The following is an 18,846-nucleotide window of genomic DNA, read 5'->3' on the forward strand; positions in this document are numbered from 1 at the left end:
CTTTTTCAGGTTGGGCTAAAGTCGTGAGTGGAGTACCTCAAGGATCGGTACTGGGACGCCTGCTTTTTAACTTGTTTATTAATGACCTTGAGGTTGGGATCGAGAGCAAAGTCTCCATCTTTGCTGATGATACTAAATTGTGTAAGGTAATAGAATCAGAGCAGGATGTAATTTCTCTTCAGAAGGACTTGGAGAGACTGGAAACGTGGGCAGGTAAATGGCAAATGAGGTTTAATACAGATAAATGTAAGGTTATGCATTTGGGATGCAAGAATAAAAAGGCGACTTACAAATTAAATGGAGATATATTGGGGGAATCCTTGATGGAGAAGGATTTAGGAGTGCTTGTAGACAGCAGGCTTAGCAATAGTGCCCAATGTCATGCAGTAGCTGCAAAGGCAAACAAGATCTTATCTTGCATCAAACGGGCCAATTACCAATGGAGACTGTGATGGCAGATGCAATAGATTTGTTCAAAAAATGGTTGGACATCTTTTTAGATGGGAAAGGTATACAGGGATATACCAAATAAGTATACATGGGAAGGATGTTGATCCAGGGATTAATCCAATTGCCAATTCATGGAGTCAGGAAGGAATTAATTTTTCCCCTTAATGGGGTTTTTTGTTTGCCTTCCTCTGGATCAATAAGTATAGATATAGGATAAAGTATCTGTTGTCTAAATTTAGCATAGGTTGAACTTGATGGACGTACGTCTTTTTTCAACCTCATCTACTATGTAACTATGTAACTATGTAACATACAGGGTTAGGCTCTGGAAACAGATGCTACTCCAGACGGTAGCAGGTCTTGCTTCTGCATGTACCGCCAATCCAATACGATCCATATGGGCAACACTGCCTGTGCTGGATTCCCCTCCGGTCGTAGCCGTTTGAGACCGCTCCGTCTACCGACAGCAACCTCGGGGGTGCGCGCGCATACGCACCCGTTGCCGCTAGCGAAAGTTGTATTTCGCTTTGCGTCATCGTCGCGGGCGACCAGGGCATTGATTGGTTCAGGGGCTGTCACATGAGGCGGCAGCCCCTGAAAAATCAAATATTCCCGGCTTCCAAAAATCGCGTCGCCACGTTGCTTTCTCGCCGTCGCGCTTACTATAAGCGCACGTGGCAATGACAATGCATTTGTTTTCAGGCGACGTCGCGACGCCGGCACTATAAGCGCGGCCTAAGCTGAGGACCAGCCCCTTAACTCTAGTCTTGTGGTCCCTTCTGCCTCCTTCCGACATGGCTCACTACGCGCTGTAACGCGTCAGCCGGCCGGAGCTACAAGCTTCTGGTGATTAGAAGTGCTGACGCGTCACGTGGTGTGCGAGTGAGCCAATGAGGAAGGAAAGAGGGGATCTGCCTAGAGCTATGGGAGGGAGGTCTGAGTGCTGGGGCTCTGTGATGTGAAGTGCTCCTCCGTCTTGTATCTGGCTGGAAGGGAGGGGGGGTGTCTGGTGTGTGTGTGTATTATTTGTATGTGTGAGTATACAGCAGGTTCATGCAGGCTCGTATATATAACAAGCACAGGGAGAAAAGAACCCCAATGGAGAGCACTCAATCATGTACACAAATCACAGTGTGCTAGAATGGAGGAAGTCGTGAGTGAGATGCGGAGTGATGAATTTAAAATAAATTTATTGGGAGTAATAACTCAACTAAGATATTTGGAACACTATGTTGCCAGAGTAAATAAGACTTAAAATTAATGAGCCAAAAAAGCGCAGCGAAGTAAAATATACCAATTCTCATGCGTGGGGTGTGGGCTATCACCCTTGATGATATATGCAGGGTGTAGCTAGGTGAACAATTAAACCAATGTGGCCTGTGTCTGCTGGATATGACACAGGTGCAGCCACTCAGCAAAGATAGAATTGCTCTCCTTCTGGTTGGTGTAAATGAGTCAGCCTGCCCATCTGCTAGTGTAGTATATGAAAGCAGATACAAAACTGTAAATGTAAGTATTGGTGAGTTGTCACAGAGACTGCAATAATCGCTATGTATAGCCAATAGTAAGGCAGTCCAGATGTACAGACCACTGCAAGTGTCAGTGGTAGATACTGTCATAGATTGACACAGTCTTGTCAGTTTAGGCAATAAGCAGGTAACACACACTAGATATATTTCCAGTGTGGGAGCACCCCTAGGGAGGGGTGTCTATTCTGACCACAGAAGGGTGGCTGCTGCCACAATAGTTAAAAAGATAACAGTAGTACACTAGTCGTGTCTACTCACACCTCGGTAGGTAAAAACAACATGAGGATCCAGTATCATTAAAATTGCAGACCCCGTGGTAGCGCTAAGTCGCTTTACACCTACTTGCTAAGGCTAAGGCCCCGCTCCCAGAGTCAGCGCGCCCGCACTGCAGACAGGCGGTGCGCTGACATACACAGACCGCGATATGCGGTCTGTAGGGAGCGGGAGGTGGGCGGGAGTGGGAGGATTGACAGGGAGGGGGGGCGTGGCTTGAGCGGAGGGACCCGCTACTCTCCCCCCCCCTCCATCCACGGACTCGGGCTGGAGCTGCTGATGGTAAGCAACACACACACGCAGGCACACACACACACACACACACACAGACAGACAGAAGCAGGCACTCACGCACTCAGACACACACATACACATACACACACACACACACACACACACACACAGACAGGCACGCACGCACTCAGACACACACACAGACAGGCACACACGCACTCAGACACACACACAGACAGGCACTCACGCTGATGTCATTCCACACTCCTCCCCGCTCCCCGAAGCCTCACCTCCTCCCGAAGCCTCCCCTCCCCATTGGCTTACAGCCACATCACGTGACTCGTCAACGCTAGGGATCACCATTTTCTTGTGTCCCATAGCGGCTGACGCGCCACAGCGTGTAGTCAGCTGTGCCACCAGGGGGGACCGGGACCGGCTCGGGAGGATTCCCCTGCTGGTGGGGAACTCGCGTGTGGCCGCCCGCGCCAAGGAGCGCAGCGGGACCGAGGCCTAATGCTGGGTGTATCAAGGTTAGCCACGGGTGCTGCTCAAGTAGATAAGTATAGGCTCAATGCATGTGTCTAGCTCCGTGTGGAGGGGCTAGTATGGGACGGTCGCGCTCCGATCTCGAGCGTTGGGCCCGCCCCCTTGACGTGATGACGCCACTGCCAGGCTTGTATATATCCCTGTATATAGCTCAGGTTCGTGCAGTGTGGTGTATATCCCAGTATATCAATGTATATACAGCTCAGCTTCTTGCTCTGTCCCAGTTCTTCTCTGATGTGTTTGTCCTGCAGCAGCTCTCGGGTCAGTCTCACAGCTGATCGCTCAGGAGGGGGTGGAGTGTCTCAAGCCAAACACCCAGCTAACGTTACAGAAATGCTCCAGCCCGCTCCTCTCCTGTCGCCCTAGCACTGGCCCCTGTGACAGCCAGCGAGCTGCTGTGTGGTGCTGAGATGCTTGTGTTTGTGTGATGGCCCCGCCCCTCCCCCCACATCATGGCCGCACCCACCCGGCCTGTTTTGGCCACGTCCCCACCCATGCCAAAAAAAGTTCGCTGCAGACCGCAGATCACGGCGCAGTGACTTGCATGCGCCACCGACAAGCAAGGCAGCCGTGCGGGCGCGTGCAGCAGGGCCTTAGCTTAACACTGTACAAGGCAGACAAGCTCCAGAAGCTTTAAGAGCACATTCCACTGGATCCATGGCTACATTCTAGGCAGCGAAGGCTTCTCCTCTGGAATTATGCAGGGTAGCAGTATGGACATCTATAAATACTTGTAAGTTCTATCATTTAGATGTGCAGGCCTCAGCAGACGCATGCTTTGGCTGCAAAGTGTTTCATGCGGTTGTTCCGTCAAAAAATAAAAACTGTATGCAGTATCAATATGACTTATCTGTTTACCTACCACATTTGGTGCTGCTTAGGCATTTCCAATTGGTGCCCACTGCCATGGATATGCTCAGGAACGGAGAAAATTGTTTCACTATCTTACCATAATTTTATTTTCCTGAGTAATGTTCCATGCCAGTGTGCATAAATCTCCGGGCCCTAAATTTAGGGTTGTATTAACGTGTATGTTCTATGTTTCAGCTTAAGACTAAAAGACTATGTGTAAGGAGTAGCGCCTAGATGTGGGTCCTCCTACAGGTGCAAGTCTTTGATCTATCCTATCCCAGCTAGAAGGTGGGACTTAATCCTTCTAAGCGCCGCCGCAGCCGCCGTCTGATCCCGCCCGTCTGACGCGTCACACAGCAGAGCCACTCACCCGCGCACTGCCAAGCTGGTGCGAGCACGCACTGATGATTGCCGGCGGCGTCTCCCACAGGGAGGAATCACGGGCACGTGCCGTCCAGCACCCAATCAAGGGAGAACCCAGGAATGCCTCACCTGAATGCTGTTTCCAGCTAGTTACCTTCCTGATGCAATTGGAGGATCGGATCACACCCCTGCACGGTAGTTGGATCCTTCTCCCTTATATACTTAGTCCTGCCTTTCCTTCCCTGCTGAGCATAAACTCCTTCCCTGCTGAGCATTGTGCTCACTGCTGCTGTTTCATTGTGCCTTGAACCCTGCTTGCCTTTGACCTGTCTGTTCTCTCCTGTCCTGACCTTTGGCTGCTCTACGGATTCCCACGCTCTCCAATGGTTGACCCCGGCTCCGTTCCTTGACCATTCTGCCTTCGCAAATCCTGGACCTTGGCTAACGGATATCTACCATCCTCCACTCTCCAACACTGAACCACGGCAAGTACCCTGATTACCCTGACCTCTCCAACCTTACTACGCTATTACGACTTGGACTACGCATTCCGGACCGGACTGCGTGGTTGTGGGTCGGCGTCTTTCCATCCCCACCTCAGCCCCGCGGTCTTAGTCGTTTGTGGTGAGCGCAGCGTGACAATCCTTTGGTGTGCACTGCCATGGAATGTTACTCCGGAAAAGAAAATTACAGTAAGATAGTGAAACAATAATTATGCCATTTCTGCTTTTGAGAAAGGCATGTGTGGCCGAAACGTTAAGTCTATTGGCAATAAATTAGTTTATTGAGCAAATCCGTGGAGCCCTGACTTTCTTCCCTTCGTTATACCATGGATTGATAGAGAATCCTGAACCAGGAGCACCGGTAGTTGTATCCCCTTTTTTCTGATTATAATAGTGTGCAGCAATTTATCATTCTTCCATGGCATCTTAACCACTGTTGGTCAGCAGTTAGAGGAGTGTAACAGCATCGTCAAGGTTGTTGCGGGTCATACTGTCTGAAATGTGCCGTCACTGGGACATGTTGTACAAGGAAAAGTTGTTGGGTAGCACGCCACGGTTGACTCTTTTTTGGACCCTCGCTTCAAAGAGCTAAGATTTCTTAAACTTGGGGCGTGAATTGAGCTGCACCGGCGAATAAAGAACGTTCTGTTGCAGGCGTGTGACCCTCCACTTCCTTCTGCCACCCACCCTTTGTCACTATTACACTGCAAGAGTGAAGAATGGGATGGAACCAGTCAACAGTCTGTTCAGAGGGACAAAACTACTGGTGCAAAGTCTCAAAACATGTACGACCTTCTCCTTGGGAAAGACCCCAGAGAGAGCATGCCAGATGTACATCAACAGCTGGAGGACTACATTGTAGAACCAATCTGCAAATGCAGTACAGACCCGTTGGTCTGGTGGAAGAAAAATCAGCATTGCTTCCCGGCACTGGCCAAACTGGCCTGTCAGTACCTTGTCATACCAACAACTGCAGTTCAGCCTGAATGTGCCTTTGCTGCTAAACAGATCCCTCTGGATCAGCATAGGGCCTGTCTAGCCACCGAACACATGGACCAGATCTTATTCTTACACCAGAACTCTAACTTATTGGAAATGTAAAAAAACAAGTGAAATGGAAGTTACTCATTTATCTGGGGGGCTCATTCAGACGGGTTTGTGAGTTCTGCCCCAGGTAACTGAGCTCTTTGGAGTCAAATGCATTCTAGATGTCTTAAACTGGTTCAGAAATTCTTTCAAGTCTTCTAACACTTTTAACATTTTTGTTTTGTTCACAAGCTTTATTGTACAGCGATATACTTAACAGTTCAAGTCCAGTTTTGATATCCATGTACTGTAGATGCAGGGGGACAATTATTTTGTAAAGCAGATAGCTTGTTGGAAGTCCAGCTTGTTGGAAGTCCAGAAACTCTGTGCAAGTAATTGGCAGCATTTTATCCCTTTCAGTGCTGGAGGCCAGCAATGTGTTGCAAACCTTATCTGCACTAAAATGTAGTCTGGATGCAATCAACCACAACCTTTAAAGAATTAATTTGAACCTGTCCTTTTGGCTGCATAGTTATGTATGAACGCTACAATTATAGATATTTTTTAATCCCTATTCACCCTGCACACCACATTAAATGACGCTATTATTGAAATATAAATGTTATGTATTTTTGTACATTAAGCAAAACTCTATATTTATGTATACCGTAGTTCAATGTATCTTTGTTGACATATTTTTTGTGGAAGTTTAAAAAAAAATAAAGTAATAAATGAATAATACCACAGTATGCACCAAATTAATCTTATAAATACACAGTATTGTTATGTCCAAGATTAGTGGTAAAATAGGATGTGTCAGTTTAACCTCATACTAACTTGGATAACTGTCAGAAAAGTAGACTTAGTAAAGTTACCAAATGTCCTTTATAACTTATGGTTTGCACTAGTCTGTAGAAAAGCAATCAACTAATATGGAATCATTGACACGTACAGGTTGAGCGTTTAGTTGCAGGGAGTATTGTTCCTGCAAAGTGGTCATCAAAACATAGAAATTGATGACAGATACGAACCACTTGGCCCACCTACTCTGGACGATTCTTCATGTCAGGGAAGGTTTTAGTGTCTCAATATTAATGATGTCCAGAAGACTTAATCACGGCTTATTTAATATTGAAGAGACTGAACAGTCTGAACCAATAATCAGAAGCTGTAATTTATGACTTTTTTTTTATTGCACAAAAACTTTGAACAAAAAAACCCTCCAGAAACTAGACCTAAAACCACAAAAATAGAAAAGTCTGGCTCTTTAATCTAAACAGTTTTTTGTTGTTGCTTGGAACAACTATCAAGATATAATTTTAAGCAAGTTTAGCAGTGGCTTAAAACCCAAGAAGAAGTTAAGTGGGGCAAGTTTCATCTATTTGTTTTTCTGCTTATTCAAAGGAAAGGGAAGGAAGGGTTAAGGGTATTCATAAAGTCAGATAAGAACGTGAGCAAGAAACATGGGTGTGTAGCCTAAAAACACTCCTCCATAGGATCTTTAAGAAGAGATGCCTTTTGTAATTTTCTTTGCTCTAAATGAATCAAAAAGTGATGAAACCTGTTCATTTACTAATTGACCACCCCCTTTATTTCCAAAACTCTCTTCTGTGCACCGGACAAAACTGCAGACAAAATAACTGTGAATATTAGGGCACTACAAACTTTGGCCATTGTATAGTTCTGTGCTGATAAAACTATGACTTAAATAACAACCTCTGGCAATTCGCACCTGAGCACTTGTTCATTTCAACTGGAATATGTTTAGTGTCCATGTTAATAGATACAAAACAATTATTAGTGCTAACTGCCCTGCAAGGTGTTCCATGCCCAGACACTGTGTTAATTAACACAAAATAGGATATAATCCACAAACACTTATTACCTTATTTGAGAAGATTATCCATACTGTATGAGTATTGTAAGAATGTCTGTTAACTGTGAGACACTAGGGTATTTTGTAAAGGCCTTACAATAAATTCTCCCCTCCCCTTACTTAACCTCTGCTGCCATTGCAAAGCAATGCGATGCAGGCCTCTCTCCGGCAGGAAAATGTAAAGCAGTTCTGGACTGCAAAACAGGTTATAAGGTAAACCTGTACATAAGAAACATGAAGTCTTTTTGCAAGTGTTTCAACTAATACTACTTCCAGTACTTATTACTACCATAGAGTCGGCATGTTTTCTTTTTGGGTCTGAATATTCTATACCATCTTAACATTAAGGAGAATGTTTTGCTTATTTTGTTGCTTCATTGACACGGCTGTTTAGTTAAACACTAAACAGCAGTGATCGAAAAAAACAAAAGCGAAGTGCAGAAACTAATCCCTGCAAAACCAATTTCAAGCAGGTATACAGACATGCTATACTTCTGGAGCATCAGTACTGTTATCAGTAGCTATTAAATCCTAGCCAGTGTTTGAGTGAGGTTTCAGGCAGGATGGAGCTACCCGGCAGAGGAATGACTGTGTCTTCAAAGTTCTCCTTTACAATTTTGGGGTGTTTGGGAACCCACTTTGCCTTAGATAAAGTGTCTGCGTGGTCCTGCTGACGGTGCCGCTTCATGTGAGCATTGCGGCTTTTCACCTTGTCAAACACCCTACAAGCAAAGGAAAGGACAAAGATTAAGGAAACTGTATGTATTTATATGGCGAAATATACTGGACACCTAACAAGCTCCTATTGAACCCCCAAAATAACCACATCATATATATAAGCATATGAGTGTCACAGAGGAGTGCTACTGAGCATGGCAATATATATTTTAAACCAGAGACAGAACATAAAACACAGACAAAGCTCAGTTTTAGCACATCCAGTGAAACTCATACACGGTACAGTGCCTAAATATATATGTATAAATATCTATTAAGTAAAATGGTCTTTTAGTTTGACATTTTTGGCCAAAATTGTTGTAAGCCCCTGAGCCAACTTCACGGCAGACCACAATTCAGGGGTCCCTAACGCTAATATAATTCTTAATAACCTGTGTAATAACAGGAAGAATGATTTATAGTAAATCTGTCAATATTAGTTGCAAAGTTCTAAGTCTGATTGAAGCCTTTATTAACCTGTACATTACCAGGAAAAGCACTCTGTATTCGAGTTGTCACAACCATCCTGCAAGCAAACAAGTTCCCCTGTGTGGAAGATGCTATGGAGTGAGCCCTTAACCATTTAAATATGGGAGGGGGTGAGCTTAAATTAAGTAGGAGGTTGCCAACCTCCAATCAGCCAAGACTAGCTGAAACACAATTGTGAAATATACTGGACACCTAACAAGCTCCTATTGAACCCCCAAAATAACCACATCATATATATAAGCATATGAGTGTCATATATATATGATGTGGTTACTTTGGGGGTTCAATAGGAGCTTGTTAGGTGTCCAGTATATTTCACAATTGTGTTTCAGCTAGTCTTGGCTGATTGGAGGTTGGCAACCTCCTACTTAATTTAAGCTCACCCCCTCCCATATTTAAATGGTTAAGGGCTCACTCCATAGCATCTTCCACACAGGGGAACTTGTTTGCTTGCAGGATGGTTGTGACAACTCGAATACAGAGTGCTTTTCCTGGTAATGTACAGGTTAATAAAGGCTTCAATCAGACTTAGAACTTTGCAACTAATATTGACAGATTTACTATAAATCATTCTTCCTGTTATTACACAGGTTATTAAGAATTTATATTAGCGTTAGGGACCCCTGAATTGTGGTCTGCCGTGAAGTTGGCTCAGGGGCTTACAACAATTTTGGCCAAAAATGTCAAACTAAAAGACCATTTTACTTAATAGATATTTATACATATATATTTAGGCACTGTACCGTGTATGAGTTTCACTGGATGTGCTAAAACTGAGCTTTGTCTGTGTTTTATGTTCTGTCTCTGGTTTTAAATGTATTTATATGGCGCCAACAATGTACGCAGCACTTTATAAAACTGACAGCGTACTGGGGGTTAAAATACTTTAAAGTGGATAATACATAAAAGCACATAATGGGAAAAGGAACTCTTGGCCCAGAAAGCTTACAATCAAATCCTGTAGGCAGTGACCGTAAGAGCGCAAATTCTCCCCTTGTTCAGTCATTGCCTAATGATCATACTATGAAAACGTGATACATTACGCACAATCAACATGATTTTATTCTGTCTTCGTGGCATTGCAAATTTAAGCCCCTTTCAAATTAGCGGGGAATACATATAAATAACAAGGTAGTGCTTATTCACAGCGTATTAAATAGGCGACTATGTCTGTGTTTCATCAATTCACAATGTGGAGTAGGGCACCCATAACTATTCTGTAACTGTCATAGATTTGAATGGCAGTTACCCCCAGATCAGGGTGCAGTATCCCACATCGTGGCTTAGTGCAGCCTGACGTGTGTATCTGTCTCCCACCATCCGATGGTAAGCTCGGTGTGCTCAGGGATTCTCTTCCCCTTATGCTTATATTTAATCTGTGTTTAGCCCATTCGTTCCACAAATACCTGTCACACTCCTTGCAGGCAAACTCCCCTGGCTGGGCTGCTCCATTGCTTCTGTCCTGCTGGTTGAATGGAGAGCTGTGTTTCAGTCCTTGTGTTTTCTGTCGCTTGATGTTAACTTTGGCCTCTGAGTTTGGATGCTTGGTGCCTGTGATCTCTGAGATGGGTTCAGCCTGCAAGACATGGAGAGAGTCCTCACCTGGTACTGCTCCAAACCTGACAGTTAACATCACGCGTTCATGTTTCAAAGCAATAATATTCTATTTCTCTACGGCTTAGGAACTGTGCGTAAAATGTTACAATCTAAATATATAAAACACTAGCAATATTGGGGTGCAGAGTTTATACAACACCTGAACAAAATACCCATGTCGGCATTAAACCGTATGTTTAACCTCTGTCCTTTCATAACCAAACCATCATAATTCATTGTTATGTCAGACATTCCGCATGGCAGATGCGATTTGCTTTTCACAACAGAATAATTAAAGAAAGAGAAAAGTAGTGCTTTCAGTGTGATTTCTCGTTTGATAACCCTGCTGCTGTTTACATTGGTTAAACTTTGATACAAGGTCCCTAGAGTGAGCTCATTTAAATGCTCACACTCAGAACAACGGATAGCTGCTGTTTCAACACTGAATTATGCTTATACAACTAGAAAAGGCTCTAAGAACCTGTGAGGGTGATGTGTAAGGACACTGCTAATCTTAATAGCTATGAAGAAATGTAATGTTTAAGATACCACAACTTGGGAAAATAAGTTCAATACAGATCTGGGAGACACAAACTGCGCCACAAAAAGGTAACCGACAGTTTTATGTGCTTAAAAGGGCTGCTCGGCCTAGGTTTTGTTTTTTTTGTAAGCCTTGGAGGCAACCAGGGGTCTCCAGAGCTGAACCTTGCTAATTTCACCTTGTGACCTCCTGCCTCCCGATATACATACCTCCAGAAGGTGCCCCGGTACGGTCTCCTCAAGGGGGAACAATATGGAGGCTTAAAGTTATGTGGGCCAAAAGGAATCCGCAGCGTCATCCATCGCTGCATCGTATTGGCCCGTTTGACACCTCCATGAGATACCGGAAGGATATCAGAAGGCATTATGGTGCTTGGAGCTGAAATTAACGCAGTTCAGCACCAATTACCCCGATTCCCCCCAAAATTTTCCCAAAGGAATGCTCCTTTAACAGATATAAACAGCAAAGAAAGAGCAGGGAATCTGAAGCAATGTGGCCCATGTATTCAAGGGTTACATAGTGCAGCAAACATTCAATATACCCAACATATAGGAAGATGCTACCTCTCCATCCCTGGTTTTTCTCTCTGTGCCAGGTATAAAGGTAAAAAGTGAGAGATGTGATTCCAGGAGCACAGCCGTCCCTCACTCACCTTCATTTCTCCAGGCGCCTCTGTAACACCACTCTGCTCTTTCCTGGCTTTCTTTTCTTGAACCCGGCTTCGGTCGAATTTAATTATTTTTTTCCAGGTGTAATAATACTCAACACACTGGTACACGTTCTTCATATGGATCTGTGATGGCAAAGGCACGTGAGGTGAAAGTACAGCCTTGCAAATCTATCTCTGGGAAAGGTGCAAGTCCTGCCCAAAAAAACAAACGCTTAAATCTATATTACACAACAATTTCAGTAACCTGCAGCATCTTTTACTTAGAGCACAAACCTTAATAACATTACAAACAAGGGGTCCACAGAAGGTGATGTGGAACTAGCACTCCCCCAAAAAATATTCTTAATATTTAGGGATTCTTGTTTTCTGTGTCTATTTGGTGTGAAATCCGTGTTTGTTTTTTCAGTGTTTTCATTTTATTAATAAAAAAAATATGGTGTTGCTCAGTGTTAACCGAAAAAGATTGACACGTTTTGATTTTATGTTTATCTGTGCACTTGTTAAAGAGTCCATACTTCCTTTCTGTTGCTTTTGTATCCTATCCATGCTTTATTTCCGGTTTTATCAGTTTTAACTGTCAATTCAAGATTATCGGTCGGTGGTGTTTTTTTCTGGTTAAAACCTAAAACCGGAATCTCTTATTTATATTTCCTCAATGTAAATCACAGGACCACAAAATAGCTCATAGAGATCCGATTATGCAGACTTACAAAACGGGTCTGCTTATCAGAGTCTCGCTGCTGCTAATCAGGGGTACACAAACGAACTACAATATTTAACAAAGGAAAAAAAATAAGAAAAAACAATATTTGTTTTTTAAGTTGACGAGATTTTTGCCCAATTTTGCTTATGGGAAACATTAATAAATAGGGCAGATGCAATTCCTTGTAAACATATACGTTGTTACCATGAACATCATTATTTCAATCTCCTGTTTAGTTGCCCTCTTACCAGGCTCTGGATGAGGGAGAAGTCCTTTCTGTGTGCACAATAAACTCTTTTAAACAGCCGCTTTTCAGGCACAGTCCAGAAATCTGACCCTTCAAAGCAAACACACACACCTTAGCAGACAGGGGATATAATATATATACAGTACCCCTCCAAAAAAAAAAAATCAGATTCTTTACAATGGAATATTTTTCTCTGTAAAATCTGGTGTTTTATTTATTTTTTTACACAAGTTTTGGAGCCTCTTGATAAATATTCCCCTTAATAATACTTAATGACCTCTGTAGTGTGAAGTTAATACTGACATGTATACTTTCACAGTTTGATACATATATCTCACTAGCCTCCTGCATTGTGTTGCTGGCATCCCCACTTTGATCAAGTCACCTCCCAAAGTTCTCAGGACTAAAATCTCTATCATTCATAAACTAGAAATTATTTGAAAAATAAAAAGGATTTTAAAGGGAAGATGCCAACTATTGGAGATGGCATTACACTTAAAGGTCGAATAATGTATGCTGATTAACACAGATGAGCTTCTGTGAGTTATTCCAAATGCAGTTATCTGGCTTCCCCAGCACCTGGGACACTTTTCCCATTGGGTGTCCGTGCACATTTCAGAGCCAGACTGTAACAGGAGAAGCTGGAGGCTTAACGTCTAAAGAAAACAGATTAAGATACAAGAGGTGATTCCCAGCGCCTAGCACTGCAATGGTGGGTTTTTTTGGGGGTTGCATTTTGTTATTTGAAAGGCTGCCAGCAAAAGAGAAGACTTAAAGCTCCTTCCCTGTGTAATCCACTTCTGACAAGTCATCTGTAAAATTAGTTTGCACAGTAGAAAAAAAAGAACATGCGTTATGCCTTCTCACTTACCAGCATAGTGATAATCTGCCAGAGAACGAGGGAGTGCTTTCTGTGGCCCCGTCACTAATAGCTTGTCCAGGGCTTCCTAGAAAATTAAGACTTATAGATCTGTGAGATGTTTTAAAAGGCAATTTCTACCGCATTGTAAACTGTCAAATGTATGCTGCTCTGTTAGTGTCGATGTATAAAGCTACTTTGTGTTGTCTCAGTGAGCAATTTTAGGCGTAATTGTAGGAGGATTAAGGAAAAAACCTACATGGAGCAAAAGGAGGAGTTATAGGAAGCAGTTACATGCAGCAATAGGAGTAGCAGGGAGCGGTTTGGTGGTTCAATAGGAGTTATAGGGAGCAGTTATATAGAGCAATTGGATGAGTTACAGGTTGCGGTTATATGAAGCAAAAGAAAGAGTTAGTGAGCAGTTATAGGAAGAGGATTTATAGAGCAATAGGAGACCTTGACATGATACAATACTGCAGTGAAATGTTATTAGGATCTAATTGACACAATTGAAAATTTGTGCACTTCTTCAAAGTGAAAATACTGTCAGCTTGATATTTAGGCACCACAATGTTATATAACAGGTTTGTGACGTTACACAATTGGGGTTATATGCACGGAGAGGTTCAGATTTACGCGTATGCCATACTGTACCATTATTTTGCCCTGAGTAGAGTGCAGGCAGTGCAGGGCGAGTTCAAGGTTCGTGCCCCCACCAGGCATTGCACTGGAACAGGCCAAGTTTAGGAACTGAGATACTGCAGGGAAAGTGAAGACAATGATTTTAAAGAGAGAGAGAGGCACACAGGTTAAGTAAAGGGTCACTTAGACCCTGCTGCTGTCTGTAACTGTCCTGGTGTTACCTGTTACAAAAAAATCAATCAAACACACACACACACACACGTTTAAAAAAAATATATTTATGCACATTTTCATAATAATTTGTCTATGGTACTTCCTTTTACACTGGCACATACAGTGTCCATGACATGGTCATGTCCATGAAATGTCTGTGAATTGACTGTTTAACCCTGTATTTTTATAACTCTGTGCCCAGGACATACTTGAAAACGAGAGGTAACTCTCAATATATTATTTCCTGGTAAAACATTTTATAATAAATAAAAAACATACTGGCCCTCTACTACCTCCTCCCACATAGAATTATGCCATTTTAAAAGGGCACAAAAAGTTATTCAATTCTCAATTTTGGGGTGGAAAAATCTTAGATAAGGAAGATAATTACATTGTTTTATTTGCCAAGTTCTGGTGCCCAGTTAAGACCAAGTCAGGGGGAGTGTCCCATACCTCTGCTCTGTGTTACTTGTTTTGTGTCACCCCACGGTTTCCACACCAGACACGCCCTGTGCTCCTCCCGATCCAATAATGATCTATCCAGCAGCTCTGGTATCTTAGCTTGGAACCTGTCTCCGATGTTAATGTGCCTTGAAGCAATAAGGAACTACGTCAACATGCATGAATCCTTTCTCTATACCGCAACTCAGTGCGAATAGGAAGTGCCTTTTTATTATAAGCTACAGAATATTCTGAACAGCAATTTATTTGATATTTTTACCACTTACGGTTCGATGGTGAGCACCATGTCATCTTTTACCAGGCGGATTCCGCTGATCAATCTGTCTTCGTCTGTGAGTAAAATGTACATCTGTGTCAAAAATAAGTCCTAAAGAAATCCTTTCAACCCCAAAAGTACCAATCAGGCTCATCCTACAGGCGTGGAGGGGTTTCCTGACTAATTATTTTTCCTTTGAGCTATATTTTTGTTTTTTAATTTAGCGAGTATTTATTTTTCATTCTACATTTTATTTACTAATATTGAACTGATTTTACAACTATACATATATTGAAAAAGGTCCCATTGGCGAACGCAACATCGATCTGGCGAATAAGTTGCCATTAATAATTTATTTATTTTGAGTGTGCTAGTTCATCTGTGTGTGTGTGTGTGTATGTATGTATGTATGTATGTATGTATGTATGTATGTATATATATATATATATATATATATATATATATATATATATATATATATCCGCACTCCATTAGAAGATGGGATATGGGGAAATGCCCTGGTGCACACAGCATGGAGAGAATATGGAGAAATGTAAAACAGGCACTCCAGGACTTAGGGCTAAATATAAAATTGTTTATTATAACATCAACATTTCGGTTTGCACAAAGTTTTCGGTTCGTCTTGAAAAATGTTCCTTTGCGGACCGAAATGTTGATGTTATAATAACCTTTTTTTTAATATTTAGCCTTAAGTCCTGGAGTGCCTGATATACAACTAGTTATTCATGCAAGTGGATTCTTTAAAGCCCCTTTTAAAAAAAACACATTATTTATGAAGACTAAGGTAAGATACTCATGTATACATCATGTAATGATAACAAATAATATATGATTCACAGTTATTGAAGGTATGATACACATAATATGTCTGAAAAATAATACTAGAGGTGTCTCAGAAACATTGGAAGTGATGACAAATGAGGGGAAATTGTCTCGGCTACTTTGTCCATATTGGTGTTAGGGTCCCTGATGTCTTTGTCACCAGGTGTGTTAAGTCTGTCTCTGCCTTTATAGGAGGATATAATAGGCCCATTTTCTCAAAGTATGACACATGACATTGACATATTATCTTTTGTGTCCCTCGTGTATCTGTAAAAGGCCAGTGTCCCTGATGTAATGATGATCATTTAAGCACCATTTACATTTATTTAAGGCACAACAGACATAAAACCTAATGTCTCCTGGCACCTTTACTGTATATGACTGCATGATAGGCACTACTCTGCGCATATATATATATATATATATATATAAACGAATAGATGATACCGTTTTGTGGCTAACAAATGCTTTTATTTGTGCAAGCTTTCGAGATACACTGATCTACATCGCCGGAAGAAGAGATCAGTGTATCTTGAAAGTTCACACAAATAAAAGCATTTCGTTAGCCACAGAACGGTATCGTCTATTAATTTTTGATTATTAACCTCGGTTAACACGGTACAGATACCTCAACATCTATATATATATATATATATATATATATATATATACATATATTACATATACAACATATATTACATTTATTTAATGTGCAAAAGATGTTGTCCTGATATATGTATCCATTACATGTATTAATAGTACAATTGTAGATATTTCCCAAAAGACTATGGGGCTTATTCTTTAAGCTCTGTTAGCGCTGAACCGTACGATCTGCACGAAAAGCCTTAATCAAGTCAATGGGGCTTTCCGTGCAAATCGCACAGTTCAGTGCTAACGGAGTTTACAGAATAAGCCCCTATGATGGAAATGTATCCCTAGAATAATTACATTAATTAAATGATTCAAGGTACAAAAAACATATCTCCCTGATATGCTGATTCCTTCATAAATTGTCATTTTTTTGTACATTATATATTGTAGAATCGTATTTGAAGAGTCCTTCTCTTCTTGTTCCAGACATAATCATTGATATACAACTTAATGTTTTTAAGTTATGACAGAGGCATGTCCCTGACCTCTCTTTAATAATAGAAATGTGTGTCTGCGCCCGATCTATCTCTGATACCCCCCGTCACAAGAACGACATCTCACACCTGGCACATTACAGGCCACCCGGTTGGCACAAGCATTGGTAGATGAAGGGCATATAGTGCTGAAGTATAGCCCTGTGCCCTCGCGGATTGGGCTCAGCATCGGAGGGGGGGTGTAAGGTGGGTAACGGAAAAGACCGTTTAGGAGGTGCTCGGACAGGTATGTGGTTGGGGAGCGCAGGTGACTCAGGAAGCAGCCGGAGGGGGTGGGGTGCATCTCCACGAGCGGAGGCGGGATGAGTAAAGCCTTGATACCAGGTCTCTTCTTCCCTCTTTTGGGGTGAGGTGTCTCCAGCAGACTCCCCCTTTCACTTGCCTGCATTATGAGCAAACAAGAGGGTCAGAGTTGGGAACATTTGGGGGAAAAAAATCTTAGCAACACCAAGAAATTTAGCAGAATTTTTATCAAGACTCTTAAGTAGCTCTTGTGTTCTTGCTGGAGAAGTCTATTTCACGTTGCATTGATGTATTTAGGTGCTGATCGTGAGATAGGGGAGGACAGAGGGAATGTTAGAGGAGCAGTTAGTGGAGGAGTCATAGAGAGGAGTAGTTATATGAGGAGTCTGGGCCGGCTTGGAAAATTGAGGGGCTCGGTGCAGGGCAGTGGTGCGGGGCCTCTTATCTTCTATGCGATCTCTTGCTGTCAGTATCACTCCTCATGGCGCTGCGACGGCAAATGGGGTGGCGTTGCCATGACAACGGGACACCACGTGACATGCAATGTCCTGCGGTGTCCCGTTGTCATGGCAAAGTGGCGCTACAGGGCGTCACGTTGCCATGACAACGGGATGCCGCCTGATGGCGTAACATCACGTTGTCATGGTAACATGACACCATTTAACATTGTGCCACCATAAGAAGGGATACTGACAGCAAGAGATCGCGCAGGAGAAGGTAAGAGAGTTACGGAGGCCCCACGCTCTCCTCCGACAATCAGTTTAATTGTTGTGGGGAAGAGCACGGGGCCTCTGTAACCGTGGGGCTCGGTGCAGTGACGCCGATAGCACCGCCATCAAGCCGGCCCTGGCAAGGAGTTATATATGTATGTGTGTATATTTTTATTTATATACCGCCATTAATGTACATAGCGCCTCACAGCAGTAATACACGTGACATAATTATATAAATAACAAATAATACGTATAACACATAATGGGAAGAAGCGCTTCAGACATAAAAGTAACATTTAAGAAAAGGAGGCCCAGCCCCGAAGAGCTTACAGGAAGTAGTAGATGGAGACAGGAAAGTAAGACATCAAAGGGAGCAGTTATAGGGAGTGGTTATAGGAAAATGATTATACATGGAGGACAGATTTCCCAAAGTCAGCTCACCCTGATCTTTTTTTGTTGCTTTGTCATCATCACAGGAACTGAGACAGGAATCACGAGGGGCCCTGAGGCTGCATCCCCAGAAGGTGGCAGTGATGGTGGTGACATCAGAGGGTCCCGCTGCGGATCAGGTGTTCTCTCAGGTGTCTGGGGTCCATCCGCTTCGATCGCCTGTAAGGGAAAGATCAGGAACTTTTTTCTTAACCACTTCGCTGCTAGAAACGTATTGTAAAGCATAAGTAAAATTCATAATTGATGTACCTTTTATAACAAGGTCTGTTTATAAAACTCCTATAAAACCTGATTTGTATGACATGTAGCAAGTGAGCAAACAGCAGTGCAAGTGCATAAAAGCAAACTTTTATTGACACATAGATCTCTTGGGCGTAAATGCTATATACTCCGAAGCTTCTGGTT

The 18,846-nt window shown here is 42.6% G+C and overlaps 1 protein-coding gene and 1 pseudogene across 5 annotated transcripts in view; one reads left to right on the forward strand and one right to left on the reverse strand.

Moving 5' to 3' along the window:
* The first annotated feature begins 4,288 nt into the window (after positions 1-4,288).
* LOC142498605 (E3 SUMO-protein ligase ZBED1-like) lies at positions 4,289-5,851 on the forward strand (annotated as a pseudogene).
* Positions 5,852-6,137: 286 nt separating this feature from the next.
* The window catches only part of ZNF541 (zinc finger protein 541), a 31,408-nt gene continuing 18,699 nt past the window's right edge, over positions 6,138-18,846 (reverse strand). For all 5 annotated transcript variants that reach the window (XM_075606868.1, XM_075606866.1, XM_075606867.1 and 2 more), the window contains 10 exons: positions 18,433-18,600; positions 17,105-17,417; positions 15,058-15,121; positions 14,783-14,919; positions 14,129-14,232; positions 13,487-13,562; positions 12,617-12,705; positions 11,648-11,788; positions 10,265-10,434; positions 6,138-8,374 (listed from right to left, as the gene is read on the reverse strand). In XM_075606868.1, the coding sequence (XP_075462983.1) occupies positions 8,167-8,374; positions 10,265-10,434; positions 11,648-11,788; positions 12,617-12,705; positions 13,487-13,562; positions 14,129-14,232; positions 14,783-14,919; positions 15,058-15,121; positions 17,105-17,417; positions 18,433-18,600 (1,470 nt within the window). In that variant the 3' untranslated portion in view covers positions 6,138-8,166. The remainder of the gene's footprint in view (positions 8,375-10,264; positions 10,435-11,647; positions 11,789-12,616; positions 12,706-13,486; positions 13,563-14,128; positions 14,233-14,782; positions 14,920-15,057; positions 15,122-17,104; positions 17,418-18,432; positions 18,601-18,846) is intronic.

This window comes from Ascaphus truei, chromosome 7 (assembly GCF_040206685.1).
Source record: "Ascaphus truei isolate aAscTru1 chromosome 7, aAscTru1.hap1, whole genome shotgun sequence".
Classification (NCBI taxonomy): Eukaryota; Metazoa; Chordata; class Amphibia; order Anura; family Ascaphidae; genus Ascaphus; species Ascaphus truei.